The sequence below is a fragment of the Corvus moneduloides genome, chromosome 2 (genome assembly GCF_009650955.1).
Source record: "Corvus moneduloides isolate bCorMon1 chromosome 2, bCorMon1.pri, whole genome shotgun sequence".
NCBI lineage: Eukaryota > Metazoa > Chordata > Aves > Passeriformes > Corvidae > Corvus > Corvus moneduloides.
Genome location: NC_045477.1, coordinates 28,859,570 through 28,876,717, shown reverse-complemented (window position 1 = coordinate 28,876,717; position 17,148 = coordinate 28,859,570). Strand labels below are relative to the sequence as shown.

General features: G+C 49.3%; 1 protein-coding gene across 2 annotated transcripts; it reads left to right on the top strand.

Moving 5' to 3' along the window:
• Window positions 1-276: 276 nt before the first annotated feature.
• MLF2 (myeloid leukemia factor 2) lies at window positions 277-6,577 on the top strand. 2 transcript variants are annotated; one of them, XM_032098782.1, is made up of 9 exons: window positions 277-385; window positions 538-611; window positions 2,386-2,512; window positions 2,981-3,016; window positions 4,445-4,498; window positions 4,904-5,029; window positions 5,366-5,525; window positions 5,615-5,855; window positions 6,395-6,577. In XM_032098782.1, the coding sequence occupies exons 2-8, from the start codon at window positions 562-564 to the stop codon at window positions 5,791-5,793; spliced, it is 732 nt and encodes a 243-aa protein (XP_031954673.1). In that variant the 5' UTR covers window positions 277-385; window positions 538-561; the 3' UTR covers window positions 5,794-5,855; window positions 6,395-6,577. The 2 variants fall into 2 exon arrangements, with proteins under 2 accessions (XP_031954673.1, XP_031954674.1); XM_032098783.1 differs by having other exon boundaries at window positions 286-375.
• The last annotated feature ends 10,571 nt before the right edge of the window (window positions 6,578-17,148 follow it).

The window sequence follows — 17,148 nt, the reverse complement described above, 5'->3', positions numbered from 1 at the left end:
GACCTCCCCTGACACAGCTTCAGGCCATTCCCACGGGTCCTGTCGCTGGTCCTCAGAGAGAAGGGATCAGTGCCTGCCCCCGCGCCGCCCCTCGCGAGGAAGCTGTGCGGAGCGATGAGGCCTGCCCGGTCCCTCACATTCCCTCTGCCCTCCCGGGCTGCCCGCTGGGAGCTGCGGGCCGGGGGCGCGGCCCGCGGGGGCGCCAGGGGGCGCTGTGCCGCGCGGACTCGCCTCGCCCGCGCCCTCCCCCGGGGCGGGCGCGCATGCGCGGCGCGGGCGGGGCGGAGGCAGCGCGGGCCGGGGCGCGATGGGCGCGGAGGCGTGAGCGGCCCGGGGGCTCCGGCTGCGCCGAACCGGGACCGCCGACACCGGCAGGCACGGCAGGGTAGGGACGCGGCGGGCGGGCCGGGACCGGGGGCGAGCGCTACCGTCACCTGCCCGGACTGGCGGCGGGGCGGGGGGGCCGGTTCCGCCGCTCCGCTCCGCCCCTCCCCGCCCTCAGCCCCGGCTGCGCTCACCGCCCTCTCCCCTCCGCAGAGGCCGCCCCCGAGCGAGGGAAGCATGTTCCGGCTGATGAGGGATGGCGAGCCGGAGGATCCCATGTTTGCCATGTGAGTCGGGGTGGGCAGCCTGCGGGGGGATCGGCGGGAGGGAAGGGGGGGGGCTGCGGCACGGATCGTCCCCCGGGAGGTGTGCGCTGCCCCCGCGTCCCACCGGGCGGGCAGAGGCCGGCCGGGCCCGGGGAGCGCCGCCGCAGCGCAGCTGTCTGGGGACGAACACAAACATCCTCCGGAGGGGCAGCGCGGCCAATAACATGGGTCGCGTCGGTCTCCTTTCTGCGGTATTGGAGCGTGGTCTTGGAGGAAAGCGTAATAAAGTAGGCCAAAAGGCATCGCAGCTGTCTGAGAGGAAGAGAGGGCTGGAATAACTAATCTTTTTCTTCGCGCAAGGATTTTTTTTTTTTTTCTTATGCAAAGTAGGGTTGCAGTTGAGATAGCTAAAATCTGCTGCTCTGTCCAGTGTTTGTTGCTGTTCTGCACAGGAAGTCATTAATGGAGCTGGAGAAGGCTGCTGAAGCAGTTGTCAAGTTGTGAAGAACAAAGTAAAGAGAAGACAACGAGTAGTTTTGAAACACAAGTATTGAAATCTAACAAAGGTCCCAAGAACTCTTCCTGGGATTCCTTTCACTGAATGTTTTTGTTTCTGTCCTCAGTACAGAAATTGGATGCTATTGATAAATTTTGGCAGTGACACTAAGTTGGCAGCCCTTGCCAAAGTGGATAAGGAATAGGCTGTAATACAGGAAGAATTTGATTACATTAAACAAGACACTACTAGAAATTTGGTGAAATTTATGCATGTAGAAGAACAGTCCATTTTATTGTGTATGAAATCAGTGGTAAGCAAGACTTTTATCAGCTGTGAGCAAATTAGCAGGAGAGGAGACCTCAATGTCCCAGTTAGTCACAGAATGACAGCGTGTTCTCATTAACATGGCAGGTATGAGTCTAGCTTTTATTATGGGAAGCATTTCCAGTAGAGACAGAAAAGTACTGGGTTGTAGTAGGTACTTTTGTGATCTCAGGAACAATCTATGCTGTAGAGGTTATTAATGCTCAAGAGGGATAATTGCAGACTACAAGATGGGCAGGAAAAAAGCTATGGTATTTCCCAGAAGTTTCTTATTGTGGTCGCTGTATTCTGTGACTGTTTATCCTTACCCTTCTTTTCCTGCTCTCGCTTCTCCAGGATGTGTGAATCTGTGCAGCCCTCAAAGTGGAGGCTGCAAAAGAAGGGAAAACCAGCTAGGGATCCCATTTATTGTTCCCCTTCTCCCTCAAAACTGGAAGAGCTGTATGTGGTCTCACCCCCTGGGGGGCAGAGGGCTGTCAGGCCGTACAGTCCATTCTGGAGGTTCCAGTCTTGCATTTCACTGTTCATGTGTATGTATGTGGAGGGGTGAGAGAACAATATGTAGGATCTCCTGCTCCCTGCTGCCATTAAGTGCAGCCCTATCTTTGCAGCCAGGAGGGTCTTCATGCACCTCCCTACAAAAGGTGTTAGAGCAGCAAGGTTCTGGAATGGCCTTGGTCATGCTTTACTCCAAAGCAGTACTGAGAGCAGAACACCAACCTACTTCTGAGCAGACAGCAGTTAGTACCTGAGAGGGCTTCTGTGGTATAAAACCTTCTATCACAAGAGATGTGATGGGATCCAGAGGTCCCTTCCAGCCCCAAGGATCACCATAGGCAACTCCTACTTCTCAGGATTCTGAATTTTCAGCTTGGGAAGGAATGTACAGTTGTGTAAGAAAAACTCAGAGTCAGGAGGAGTGGATTATATGGGGCTTTGTCCTCACCATTGTTCTCTCCACCTTTCCAAAAGGGATCCTTTTGCCATCCACCGGCAGCACATGAACCGCATGCTGTCTGGGAGCTTTGGGTTCGGGCCACTCCTTGGCATCACGGATGGGACCACACCTGGGGCTCGCCAGGCTGGCCGCAGGATGCAGGTAACAGAGGGGCTGAGTACAGGCTGGAATTTCTCAAACTGCCACGTCAGTTTCTGCCTCCCACCATTCCTGGGCTGGGCACCCCCCTTGCCTCCACACGGGTGGTGGGTGCAGAATTAATCTCTAGTGCAGTGGTGTTCTGGTCCTTCTCTTTACTCCACCTGTATTAATGTGTTGAGTGCAACTGCGTTCTAGGTTGGATGGGAGGAAGGGAATGAATATGTGTTGTTTCTCAAGGATGTGAATTCATATAACAGGGAGATATTTAGGAGCAGCACCTCATGTCTGGTTTGTTAGGGGTGATACGGCTTGAACTCCCAGGAATCCATGGGGCTCTTTCTTGATCTGTTTGTAGAGCCTGAGTGTTCCCAGTTCTGTTTCTGAGAAGGATTAGTGTGTTCTGATGAGGATATAGTGTTTGGCTGTTGCAAAGTCATTCTCTGTTCTGTTTTTCTGTTCTCCTGGCAGGCAGGAGCTGTTTCACCCTTTGGGATGCTCGGCATGGTAAGTTTTCTGTTTTTCTGGGTCAGATTATAGAGGCTTTCCAAGTAGTGGCTCCATGCTGAGATTCATCAGCACTGTGTGCAACCAGTGCTAAAATGTAGCCTTCTGTGAGCATGACCAGCTATCCTACCAGGTAGGGAGGATGTGAATGTCTTAGGAGACTAGGATGAGCTTTAGATTTATAGTAAATGGAATAGGGAAGAGGGTATTGAGCTGAAACTGGAAGCATCTGGTTCCTCGTGGACCTCTCATAGAGTTGCTTTATGACTTCAGGCCTTTACTTTGTTTCCCCTCTAATGTTTTAATCCTGTCCGTGAGCTGTTTTCAAAGAGAGAGTCTAACTCTGTTTATATGGGGGAGTTGTATTTGCACCTTGACCAGAGAAAAGCCATAAAGCTGTTATAGCACAATATTTCATGGGAATTGGGACAGTTAATATCTGGGAAGAGCAGGTAGTCCCATAATAATCTCATACGTCTGAAAAGAAGCTGCAGATCTGGAGGTAATGGAGGAGCTGTGAGGATGCGAGGGAAGGACTTGGCCATCAGTAGGCAGAGGGGATGATTGCACCTCCTCTGCCAGTGGTGGCGGCTGGAGAAGCCAGCAGGATGCTTCAGGTATACAGGGCTGGAATGAGAATGGCTGTGTGTACGTGAGAGCCCCGCGCTCGGAGCGTGCTGGTCTCCATCTTCCACTGAAATAATACAGTGGGAATAGGTTATTCCAGATCCAGCAACTTCAGCTGTCTTGCTCTGCAGAATTGCCTCATGAAAGAGACTCTAGAGTCCCGGAATTTCTGTAGCTCAGAGGAGGATTAATAAGACTACAAACACATAGACTTCAAAGCATAATAACATTGCATGTGAGTAGTGCTCTGCTGGAAACGAGAACAAGAGGCTACTCGAGGAAACAAAAAAAAAGAAATCAGCAAGTTTGAACTGACATTATAATTTTGTTTACATATTGCACAATTAACCTGTGAGACCTGCTGGCCCAGGGTGTTACTGCAGCCTTCAGGTTTACAGGATGGAAAGGCAGGTGTTTGTATGGGAAAATAAGCAAATTTGTTGTTATGCTAGAAAGAAAACAATCAGTGGAAACTTTTCTTAAGCTCACCGTTAGTGCACATGCTGAGATTTCTTCTCTTAACTTCACTGAGTTCCCAGGCTCACAAAGCGCAGTGGATCAGTAGTTGGATTGAAACTAAAAGAACAACCTTTGCCAGAACATTGAGCAATGCAACCTGAGAGAATGAAGAGAACAGCAACCCCAAATTCTGGGGATTTTTTTCCTGCACTACTGAAAGAACGGGAAAAAAATCCCAAGGTTCTTCTTAGGCAGCAGGTTTTTTTGCAGACAGTTTGTTGTTCTTTCCTCATGTCTCTTCCCAGACTGACTACTCTTGTGTTCTCTTTTCCTTTTTATCAGGCAGGTGGTTTTATAGATATGTTTGGGATGATGAACGACATGATTGGAAACATGGTAAGAACCCTCCATGAACCATTCTGTATTGAGGGGAGTGCTGAGGGTGCTTCTGCCATCCCTCTAATGTGTCCCACCTTACTGTGCTGCTTGGGCTGGACTGAGCCACACCTGCCAAGGTGGCAGAGGCTGTAAGCTTTGCTTCATCGCTGGGAGTCAGTGACAGAGCTTGTTCCTGAGTGCAGGGAGAGGAGAGGGGTGAGGAAGGAAGTGTAGGGGCGGACTTGTTTAGCAAGAAATAGGTATTAATTTAACAGGAAGATGTATTCTCCAGAAAAATGGACCCATGGGGATTATATTCTTCCTATTGTAACTTCTTCCTACTTCATTGTATAGAGAGAATTAAATGCCATCTCTTCTTCCCTCCCATCCCTTCTTTCCGCCATTCCCCATTCCTTCTTGCAGGAGCATATGACAAGTGGTGCTAACTGCCAGACATTTACCTCCTCAACCGTCATCTCTTACTCCAACCTGGGTGATGGGCCCAAAGTCTATCAGGAGACCTCAGAGATGCGTTCAGCACCTGGTGGGGTAAGGAGGCAGCTGCTGGCTTTGCTGTGAGAGCGTGGGCTTTGTTTGGTGGCTTTGTGGGTGGCCACCCACAGCACTTGGCTTTGCAGTCAGCTGCAGTTCAAGGAGCACACTTTGCTCTTGTGACTCACTGAACCGTGCCAAGGGCCCCGGGAGGAAATGGGAAGTGTTGGCAGCGGGGAATCCATTCTTCCTTCTTCATAACGTCGCGTCTGGCGTCCTGGGAGTGGTGGCAGTGCAAATTGGCTGAAATACTGGAGGCAGGAATCGGGGTGCCTTGGGGGGGGCTGGGAGAAGGAATGAAAATGTTGATTCCACGTGGGAATCTGCCCCCAGATCCGTGAGACAAGGCGAACCGTAAGGGACTCGGACAGCGGCTTGGAACAGATGTCAATTGGACACCACATCAGGGAGAGGGCTCACATCATGCAGCGGTCCCGGAACCATCGCACAGGTGACCAGGAGGAGAGGCAGGACTACATCAACATGGATGAGAGTGAGTAGTGCCCGCGTCCTCTTCCCAGCAAAGCCAGGTGCCGCTTCCCCCCCTGCTCCTCCACCTGAGCTTGTTGTCTCCCTGCGCAGGCGACGCAGCCGCGTTTGACGACGAGTGGCGGCGAGAGACGTCCCGCTTCCGGCCACAGCGGGGCCTGGATTACCGGCGTCACGAAGGCAGCGCTGGCCGGCGGGCCGAAGGGACTCGTCTCGCCATCCAGGGCCCTGAGGATTCTCCCTCCAGACAGTCCCGCCGGTATGACTGGTGAACTCGGAGCAGACCTTGTGGGGGGTGCAGCGTGGCCACCCCCAAATCTACCTACACGCTCTTGTAAGTCTTAGCAAGTTCCTTCCTTGTCTTCCGCTGCATGGTTGCCTCTTAGCCATAGGGTTATTTTTTTTCTTTGCACTAATCTTATATTATTTTGAAGTTTCGGTTGCAAATGGGTTTTCCCACTCTGAGAGAGCAGGGAAAGGTGTGAACTTTGAGAAGATGCTGTGCTGAACAGGAAGATGGAAGCTGTTTAAGTTAGCTTTGTCATGAACAAAAGACCTGTGGTGTCAGCCTTAACTGTTGGCTGAAATAGTATGACATGTAGGATTGCAATCTGTGGAGTGTTTATATTGTCACTCTATAGAACTCGGGGACTGTTTGCTGTCCATCCAGTTTGAAATGTAGGTAAGTGCTGGTGTCTGCTCTCCTGCGCTTTGAATAGGGCTCACTAGGATGTGATCTAGTGCTTGAAAAGGAACATTTTCCCCTTTTTTTGATGTCTAGACATAAGGTTTAAACATGTCTTTATCTGTCTTCTGTCCTGCTTTCTAGGTACCACTTACTCGTTTTATGTCTTCTGTTTCCTTTCCTCCCAGGTACAGACAGTGAAACTCTGAAGCCCCTTCAAAGCACCACTTGGACCCTCCTCGAATTTAGTATTAACCTCCCTCCCACTTAAGAATTGAAACAAAGCAACTAATCTTCTGCATTGCTCTTTTTCACCCCATTTGAGTGCTGCAGTGGGGCATGGGGAATCTCACTGATGTGCAAGGAACACATGAATTGCCCATTCCCTCTCTGCTGTCCCTTGGCTCTGTTCTTTCTGCCAGTAGTGGTGGGCATGAGGAGCTGCCACCTTGCCTCTTCCATCCTTTCCACTCTTTCTGTGCTGGGTTGGGCTGGTTCTGAAGTTTGTGTTTAGTCCCCTGTGAAAGGAATATGAGGGAATTCTGCTAGAACCCCCTGTCAGTCCCCTCATGGGGACAGAGGCTCCGATTCCCCTGCTGCTCCTTGGTGCATCTGTGGAGAAGCAGAAGGATGTGTGCGTTGGAGAAGGGAGGAGCAGAACAAAAGCTGGATCAGCCTGTGGGCCCCCCGACCCCTCTTCAATCAGCTCCCCCACTTTTTTAATTTGTGAAACTTGTAACTAGATGTTTACTGAATAAAGAAACAAACTGTAAAGAATTGGTGGATCAGTCTTTGCCTTCAGCTGACATAATTGTGCCTGCTGTGGAATTAAGTAACCTCTTTCACATCCTTGGGAAATTGCTGAGGAAAAACTTGGTGTTAAATTCTAAGGTTTTGTTTTCTTATAGAAAATAGCCTAATAGCCTTCCCATGCAGTCACAGAGTGAGATGATGCTCAACATGGAAATCATGAAAGAAGATCCAAGAACTCACCCTTTGCAAAAAATGCCCTCTAATTGCTGTAGTTTTGCTGTGCACTCAAGGGAAATTTGTCAGTCTTTCTTGCTGCCTGGTGAGCTGTGTAGCCCTGAATTGGGCCTCTGGGGTTCCTGCACAGACAGGGAATACTTCCATTATTTTCTTATTATATCACTGCGACTGAGGATGACATTATGAATGACCTTTTCTTAACTTGAGAGGCATTAGGAATACAGGACCAGGGAAGATCTCCTGGGTTCTTGGCCATTTTCCTGCTCTGGTACACACCCTTAACACAAACCTTTTCATCACTTTATTTGGAACAGAAGGCAGGAAATCAATTCATGACTTACACTTGGAAGTGGTGCACTGGGATCTTGCTGTGTATCCCTCTGTTGTACATGTGGGCACTGACAGAGAGAGACACCTTGCTGGGGACTGACTGTCCTGCCCTGAAAAAAGTTTGCAGCATCCACCCTCTGGAAGCTCAGGGCAGAGTTTGTGCGTGTTCCACCCTTCAAGGAAGTGCAGAACAGAGCTTTGGCTGGTGGCAAGCTCTGTCCCCACTTCCCCGTGCTGTTTCGTCCCATGGCAAACCCCAGTAGGAGTCATAGAATAGTTTGGTTTGGAAGAGACTTCAAAGACTGCTGTCCCTGGCAGTGGAGTGACTTTCTGGAGGTGTCATACTCAAGACAGGCCCTGAAGAGAGCAAAGCCGAAGGAGGAGCAGGGCTTGGGAGAGGTTTCGTGGAAATCATCTTGGGATTGCCAGACTGAGAGAGAAGGGACTGCAATAACAGCAGCCCTCATCTCTGGCACCCTCAAGCCAGTGCACGATGTGGCACCTGGTGTTTTGATCCAGCAAAGAACCAGCTGAGCTCGGAGGGGTGCCCACAGCATGGAGACAGTGGCAGTAACCAGCTGCTGGGTCCTGGGCCGGTGTGGAGGTGATGTCTGAGATGGAGAACAAGAAGGTGGCCATGGGGGTGGTGGGGATTAACATTGACCTTTGATTGTGAGGATCCATTCCTCTTTGGGCATGGATTTCCTAATCTTGATCTAATCCCAAATCCTTTTATCTGGATTCAGCCTCTGCTCCCTGTTGGGTGCTGTCCTGCTTACGGATTTAGTTAGGTAGGACCCTTGCGTGCTCTTCCACTCTGCAGTGGGAGGGTGATTTACCTGGCTGCCTGAGCCTTGCTAGCTGCTGCACATCATTCCCAAGGTCTTGGCCTTCTCCAGGGGCAGCAAGGCACTGGTGGTCTAGGAATATGGAAAAGAAGTTCAGTGAGAGGAGAACTTTGTGTTAAGACAGGAGGCCAGGAGAGTGTTTTAGACATCCCAAACCATGAAACAGGAGAAGTATATTGAGATGGCGACCCCTTTGCTTGTCCCAAGGCTGACAGGATACATTAACTTCTGACTTCAGAAAGGAGGAGGGGTTTTTCCAAGGAAGGGGACACACCTACCCGGGTTAATTTTTTCCTATTAGTTACAGTTTCAAGTGAAATGGTTTCCCCGTAAAAGCAGTCCACCTCCTGTATCCAGGCACAGGAAAGGCTGGGATGAGACTCTTCCATTTCTGAAATGTCCATGAGAGCTGTGCCAGCAAGATGGAGAAAGAGAAGGTTGGATGTTCCCAATATGAAAATCAAACTGCTTATTTCAGATGTGCAGGGCATGGTTCCAAGTCATCCTTATCCATCCAAGGGAGACAAAATCCCTTCTTGCTCCTTCTCCCACAGCTGTCACCTTCAAATTGGACTAATTGAAGCACCAAATCAGTGCAGTTCAGAGGTACTACTGGATCTTCCTAAGGAGCAAGTAGGGCACCTGAAATGAGACAGAGGGGCCTGATGCTTTCAAGAGACAGACGTAAGGGGAGATGGGTAGAATGAGGTGGAGAGAGGCTAGAAACACTGGTAGGAAGATGGATAGCATAACCTTGGATGAGAATGCACCAGAATAAATCAGAAACTTAGGTGGTTTTGTTTGTTGTATATTCAGTTTTCCATAATTGAAAATATATCATGAAAATAAAACCCATTAGGGCTAGTGGGAACTTTGCCCTTAAATGTTTTTGTGGGTAGCCCTGAAGGTCTGTGCATCTTTCACTGTACTTTTTGAAGCATTGTAAAATACTGAGGGAATTGTAGAATACTGGGGAGAAAGAAATTTGTGAAAGTTAGCCTTGTGCCAATACTTTCAAATAAAAAATTAGATGATATCCACACCTGTAAACCAGGTAAGCTGACATTAAATCAAGATAAGAGATGAAAAATGCATTAAATTTAAAAATAAATATTTGTGTGTCAGTGCTTATAATATGTGACCTCACTTCTCAAAATTGTTCCTGTCCAGCAACTGTGACAATTTCTGATTAAATTATGGGTTGGGTTAATGAAGGCACTACAGCAACCCAGAGTCAGAGGTTATACCAGCATGAGGCATTTTATCTGGCCATCCAAGACTATGTTCTGATGTAAAATAAGTTAGTAATTATTAAATCAACAAAAGGGCCAATATTATAAATTTTTGTTCACTGATAGATTTCAAGTAATGAGGGGGAAAAGAGACTGTAGAATATGAAATTATTTCCAGTAGGATGTTGTTCCGAAACTAATGCTCATTAGAAACTTGATTAATGATCTGAAAGAAGGTATTAAGCCAGTGCTGATGAAGCTTTTAGAGGATACAAAGAACAATGAAAGTAATAAATGTTGGAAAAAGATGAGATATACTGAACAGTCAGTAACTATTGGTGTGTGTTTATTTATAAACAGTAGGTATTTTTGGCCGCACTGAATGCAGAAAAGACATTCATCCAGGGACGTAAACATAGTCTGTGCTCTTTCAAGATGGAGGACTCCAAAAGGAATTGGGATTGGAAGACAATCAAGGAAATGAATGGTACTTGCATAATTCTTCATCTGTGCAGAGGGGTTACACTGGGATGCATTAGCCTGTCTTCTCCAAGAACAGAGGTAAAACTTCTCCCCTCTGAAGGATCACAGAATGGTTTGGGTTGAAAGAGACCTTACAGATCATCCAGTTCCAACCCCCCCGCCATGGGCAGGGACACCTTCCACTCAACCAGGTCACTCAGAGCCCCATCCAACCTGGCCTTGAACACTACCAGGGATGGGGCATCCACAACTTCTCTGGGCAATCTGTGCCAGTGGCTTACCAACGTCACAATAAAGAATTTCATCCTAATATCCAGCAGAAACCTGCTCTCTTTCAGTTTGAAGCCATCTGCCTTCTCCTGTCACTACACGCTCTTGTAAATAGTCTTTCTCCATCTTTCTTGTAGGCTCTCTTTGGGTACTGGAAGGCTGCATTTAGGTCACCCCAAAGCCTTCTCTTCTCCAGGCTGAACAATCCCCGTTCTCTTCAATTCTCTCAGCCTTTCCTTGTAGGAGGGGTGCTCCATCCCTCTGAATAATTTGGTATTTCACAGTAGTGAGCCAGTTGTGGGAAATGTGGGTATCAGACACTAAAAAGGACACCAAAGAAGACTCAAGAAGAGGGAAACAAGGATGGCTTGAAGCCTGGAAACACTGCCTAGCACTACAGGATAACAAGAACTCAAGACTTCCGCATCTGAGCTCACTCCACTGGAGCACAGGCTACCATTACCTAAATGGGAACAAGGCTTCTGACAGTAGAGGGCTCTTCAACCCAGCAGAAAACCTGCAGCGACCTCACGGTGGAGCTGGGAATGAATGCAGACCTTGTGTGAGAGCAGTAGAGCACACCTCTGTTTCCCAGCTCTCCCTACCCCAAACCCCATGGGGTGTCCCAAAAAGAATTTGCGGAGTGGGCACGGGAATGGGGTGAGGGAGTTCTTGGATACTTGAGAAGCCAAGCGATGTGATTATACCATTCTCTCTGGGCTTCAAAAATCTATCGGCAGGAGAGGGAAACAGACTGGCACAGGCCTAGACTGAAGGGAAAGGTGGGAAGGGAAAGAAGAGACCTTGTGACTTGACAAGGGCTTCAAAGCAGGTGGGACCACAAAGAACTGCAGGAAACAGAGCTCTCTCTGGGCACAATGGCTTGTTTGGGAAGCAAACATGCACTGCCATGGGGTTGGAGTGTAAAATCCTACAGGCATTGGCTCCAGTGCTGGAGAACAAAAGGATTTTAAATGGACCTCAATACAGGGTATAAGTTAAAGTTGACTTGTTCGATTTGCAATATTTTTTTACTTTTCATAACATTCTAAAAAATGGTCTTGATTTTATTTTTCAGCTCTGTCTTAAATGTAACTGGGTTTTTTTCCTCCTGGGAATTTTCCTTTTTAAAGACAACACTTCAGAAACTGTTCTCATGGGGAAACTTCACTTCAGTTATTATTATTTCCACTATCTCCTCGCATCTGGATGGCTTTTTAAATCCTGAGGGCACTTAATGCAAACTTAGCGTGGAGGGAAAAAAGTAATAAAAGGAAAGGGAGTAGAACAGACGCTACCTATCTTCAACTGCTGGTGATGTAATGTCCAGAGGTAAACTGGAATATTACATCCTAGCCTCACAATATCCATCCCTTACTAGTGAGAGAAAAGGAGAACAAAGATTGCAAAAGATAAATGCGTGAGTAAATAAATAAAACCCATCAACATTGCCAAATTGGATGCAGGTATCACCCAGGAGGATGTAGGTGGCCCCAAAGGTGTCAGTAAGAGCAAAAGGGCTAAAGTTTGTAGCACAAAGTGAAAGGGAAAAGGTGCATAGGACCTAAAAATCAAGATTTTAGCTATAAACTGAAGCTTCTTTGATTATAACCATCAGAAAAGAAGAAATACTCTTGATGACCAGAGGAGAAGACATGCAAGCCGGGAGGCATTTCCGGTAGCTATAGGTGTGTGCTACTGTGCCTGTGCGAGATGCTGCTCAGACTTCACCTGTGGAAGAAAACTGTGCTCATTTCTAGCCAAGAAAGCTTAATTTGAAGTGCAGGTAAGAGAGCATTTTGCACTCTATTTGAAGAGCAAGTAAGAGAGTATGGAGAGCTCACGGTGCACGAGGGGGCTGATTTGGTTAGTTCAGCAACGTGAAGTCTGTACTCAAGGGAAATAAACACCAGGGAGGAAGTACAGCTTCAGCTGGAGCCACACTGGCACAGGCACAAGAGAATGTAAACTAGCTGTGAATTCATTTAAGCTGGAAATGAAAAAACTTTAACCGCACAGCAGTTGGGTTCTGGGGCAGCCTGCCAAGGGGACTAGTGGGGACAATGAAATTAACCAGTTTGGGGTTGGCACTTGAGAAGGTTTTGCAAGGGGTTACGAGACCACAGTGGTAAGAGATCACACTTGATCAACAGGAGCCTCCTTGCTTTTGCTCCCACCAAAGAGATCATCCATCTGCCCACACCTGAAAACAGTGCTAAATGCTTCAGAGGCAGATGCAGGCAAAGCCTCCCCAGAAACATTTTCTCCTGATCTGAAGGGGCTGGGGCTTTACTTGTTCTCAGAACAGGAGGATGCAGGGTTGCTTTTCACACGTGCACAAGTGCTACAGGAATTCTGAACATTCCTGTTACCGTAAAAGGGTCACGGCTCTCGAATCCAGCTGACATTTTGCTGCCTATTGAATTCATCACAATTCTTTGTGCACACTGCACAAAGAATTTTTGCAAATGAACTCCTTTCCTTGGCAGTGGAAGAGCCTGCCACCAGCAGAGGAGGCAGACAATAGTCCAGCCTAGTTCCACACTGGACCAAGAGGGATGTTCCTGGAAAACTGCAGAAGATGAGAGAAAAACACCCAAAAGATGGGGCACATGTGGAACCAGTAGAAAAAAACAGGTGGTTTTTATATGAGTATTTCAGCTAAGCAGTGACTAGTAATAGGAAAAGGGATGAGGGTAGAAGAGCCCTGCAAATGGGAACACAGACAGACTCCCATGGAGAGGATGGCAAAAAGGGAAAGGGGTCACAGAAGCAAAATGAGCAGCTATTCCAGGGCATAAAAAGGAGACAAGAAGGATGTCAGTGATCTGAGAGATGCATTTGCAGCAGCTGACATGAACTGTGAGATTCTTCTGACTACTCTACCTTGCTCTGTATCAGAATCCTGCAGAGCCGGGGCCTCATTCCAGGAAGGAATGGTCCAGCTGTGGCAGGCAGCAGGCACAGCCCTCAGTGGCTGCTGTTGTCAGGGGGTCTTTGTGCAGAGGTACAGCCCCACGGGGAGCAGAGGGGGACACACATCACTCGTGTCAGCTCTCCCAGCACACCAGACTGCGGGCACCCACCCGGCACAAAGGGCCTTCAGGGGAGCACTGAGCCACTGCGCTGCTGGAGCAGAGGCAAGGCATCCCTGCACGGAGCTCTGGGGGACCACACAGCTGCATGATCACCCTGCAATCTGGCTGGCATCACCACGGCCTCTGCAGCGTTCCCATGGGATGCTGCAGCACCACTCCTCAGCTGGCACTGGGAGCTCACAGGAGGATGGAGGTGAGGGGCACATGTCCTGCTGCTGGGCAGGGCTGCCACCCTCCCTGCTGCCCCCAGACAGGCCTGAGGAAACCTGCTGTCGAGAGATGTGCCCCCGAGCCAGCACCACTTGTGCAAAGGGGGCTTGGTAATGTGTAACAGCACTTGGATACACACCAGCCCATCCATTCTTCAGGAGACAAACCACCCTGCCAAAGGTCTCCTCTGGAGACCACAGGCAAGGGCAGCCTCAGAAACCCCAGTAAACAAAATGTTGACTCCCTTTGAGCACACAAAGACTACCTCTGACTCCAGAGGTACCTCGGCAGAGAGCAGTGGAGGATGGGGAGAACCTTAGAGAAGTCCTGCAGGGCGTCTGCCTGGCTGTGACACTTCTCCCCACTCACCAGGTACGAATGGGCACCATGGCAGGGGCCAAGCTGCTGGCAGCAGGTGCCCAACACCTCCACCACCTTCAAGAAGGGAGCAGCAAGCTCCCCAGAAGAAATTGTGCCCCAGGAATGCAATAATTACCATAATTAACCCAAATGCCTAATAAGAATCCCTGGTTACCTCTTGGCACAGGGCAGCTGGAGGTGGCGGGCAAAAGTTGGACATTGTGACAGAGCAATTCAGGTCCTGTCCTACCTCCTCCCTTCTCTGAACCCACACGTGAAAGCCCTGGGTAGATACCCAAAGAGGGGGTTGCAATGAATCACTGCACAAAAGCTGTTAGACTTTCTGTGCTGGGGATGACAGATCTCCTCCTCCTCATGCTGGGATAGACATTTCTCTGTGCCCTCTCTTCCACAGTCCCCTAAACCTGATTCCTTTGCAGGGCTTAGCGTGTCCAGGTATTTCTGTTCTCTACTCAGGGTCTGTTTTCTCAGTCTTTTCTTTGGAAAAAAATGGGTTAAAACATAAAGACATTTAAAAATGAAAACTTACAATAATGCTCAGTACTTACCTCACTCTTGCCATCTTCAAAGTGATCTATAAATGTTAACTAATTAATTAATCTTCACATCTTCTCTGACTGAAATTCAGAGTCACGGCTGAAATGAGCAGAAAAATAAAAAGCGTGGTTTTCAGGTGAAGGGCAAAGGCAAACCTATGCTCCTGCCCTCTGTTTGCCATCCAGCAAGGCAATTTGCAGCAATACTTTCATTCTGCACTGCAACCCTCTCATTTATTTTTCAGTCCTACCAAAGGTCTGAAGTAATTTTATGTGCTACCTCCAGCTTTCCTTTTCTTAATGGAGGTCTTAAAAGGTGCTCCTTTTGAAAAGTAAACAAAATGGAAGACTTTCAGAGCTCTGTTTAATCCCAAACTCTCCTAAAATCAATAACACAGCCATCCTTGAGAGGGGGACACAGGCAAATGGGAAGGGGGAGCAAGGCCTGTGTATGGCTGTGCTTGGCAGATGCTGCTACCAGAGAGATGAGCTGACCCTGGGAGATGGGGTGAGCAGGATGCCACGTAACAAAGTTGCGGCAGAAGGACACAGCCGGGCTTGTGCCAACTGTGACTGAGCCGTGGGCGTCTGAGTCTGGGGCTTCAGCACAGCCAGGGACTGGAGTGGCAAGCCCCCCCAGACCCACGCTGGTTCACGCTCTGGCTGCTGTCACCCGTGTGGGGGTTTTGTGCTTCCAAGGCCGATGGCTGTGCTTGGCACAGTGCTCAGGCACTGCTCTGCCTGGCCTTTGCTGCGCAGGGCGTCACACGAGCGCTATCACATGCGACCAGCCTGGAACTCTCAGTGCTGGCTTCCAGCTCCACTCCTGAGATCTGCGATCTGGATTTAAACTGTGGATTCAGGGCATTTAAACAGACACTTTGTGTCTAATAGCCACAGTTTTGTTAAAGATAGCAAAGCCCAACAGACCAGAGAGGAGCTGAGACACTCGGGGCAAAGAGCTGTTACAGCTGCTCTGGCTAAGCAGCAGCAGGTTCTTGTGGGACACAAATATCCTCCTCCTCCATTATTGGTAACTTCAGCTCTCCCTGGAGGTGACACCGCTCCAGCCCAGCTCCCGCTGGACCTCAGCCAGTGGCTGTTAGGACACATGCTTTGTCCGGCTGCTCAGCTCCATCCCAAGCCTGTTCTCCTCGCTCTTTCTCCTCACACCCCAATGGTTTTGCAAGCAGCAAATCTTTCCAAGGATGTGAGGTGCCAGACATCTGGCAGGTGCTTGACAGGTATCACCTCCCCTGTTGGCACCTCGGTCCCAGACTAGCCCTTCCCAGGGAGGTGAAGATCTGATACACACGGACGTTAACTGCTTCTTGCAGACAATCGCAAACGCAGCGAGTGCAGGGCCTCTCCTCGCTGACAGAGACAGATGAAGGTGATGTGACACAGAGGGAGGAAGGCTCAAGGTGATTTAAATGAAAGCTGGGAGCCTTGTCACAATCCCTCCCTACAACTTATGGAGAACAGGATTCATCAGGTAGACTCCCTATGGCTGCAAATGCGTCAGGTCTCTCTACGTGGGTCGACACAATCCTGGCCCAGCTATCCCCTCACGTGCTCCTGCAGCCAGGTTTGTGTCTCCCATCTGGACAACTTCATACCAAAACTCTCCTACTTGGCACTTCTGTGCCAGGCAATGACAGCCAAAGTGCTAGATGCCTCATGCCACAGAAGGAGGGAAAGGTGTGGGGCTGCCTGAGCTCTTGGGAGACCCCAGCCAGTGAGAGCCATCACCCCAGGACAGCTGGCATATCCCTGTCCCCGCAGAGCCAGCTGGTATGCCCAGCCCTGTGACCACACAGAGAGGGACAAACAAAGCTGCTTGGAAGTTTTACGAGTTCATGGGTTCGGGTGACAGGGCTTTCCCACTGACAGTGCTGCATTACAGCAGCCTGGAATTAGCAAAGCAGGGAAATTGCATTCCACCTGCATTTTGTGGGGTTTGAGATCTGAGATGGCACCTTGCTACCACCAAAACAGGTGCAGTCTCACCCCCCTCCCCGCCCCCTTCACAAGATTTGCTCACACGTACATTGCCTCAGCTCCAACTCTCACCTGTCTGCACAGAGAGCTGACCCAGGACAAAACCCACCCCAGCCAGTGAACCAAACAAGTCCCCATAGAGACAAAGCTCCCAGCTTTCCTTCACTGGATAATTTTTTCCGTGGTTTGCTCACACACAGAAAGTTCAGGGAATCAAATTTTAGTCTTGGCACAAGGCGCAGAACCAAGCGGGGGTGGGAGGCACAGTGTCAATTTACATTTACATCAGCTACAGGTCGTGGAGAGGCAGTATGACACTGACATCCGTCTGACTCGGCTCCAAGCCAGCCTCCAGGAGGCATCCTTTGAAGAATCCCAGTTAGTTTTTTTCCCTGGGCATCTCAAAGGAATAATTTTCACTGATTTGGATTTTTTTTTCCAACCAGACACCACCACCACCCAAGAACAGCTTGTGCAGCATCTATACTGTGAGAACTCCCACATGTGGGCATTGACTCCGTTACCTTCACCTGTCAGGCAAGGCCCAACATCACTTTCCATTC

What these genes read in the sequence shown, in the direction of transcription:
- MLF2 (XM_032098782.1), top strand. Translation starts at nt 562, where the DNA reads ATGTTCCGGCTGATGAGGGATGGCGAGCCGGAGGATCCCATGTTTGCC. An exon ending in CCTTTGGGATGCTCGGCATG is followed by an intron (nt 3,017 to 4,444) that starts GTAAGTTTTCTG and finishes CCTTTTTATCAG; the next exon opens with GCAGGTGGTTTTATAGATAT. An exon ending in TGCGTTCAGCACCTGGTGGG is followed by an intron (nt 5,030 to 5,365) that starts GTAAGGAGGCAG and finishes ATCTGCCCCCAG; the next exon opens with ATCCGTGAGACAAGGCGAAC.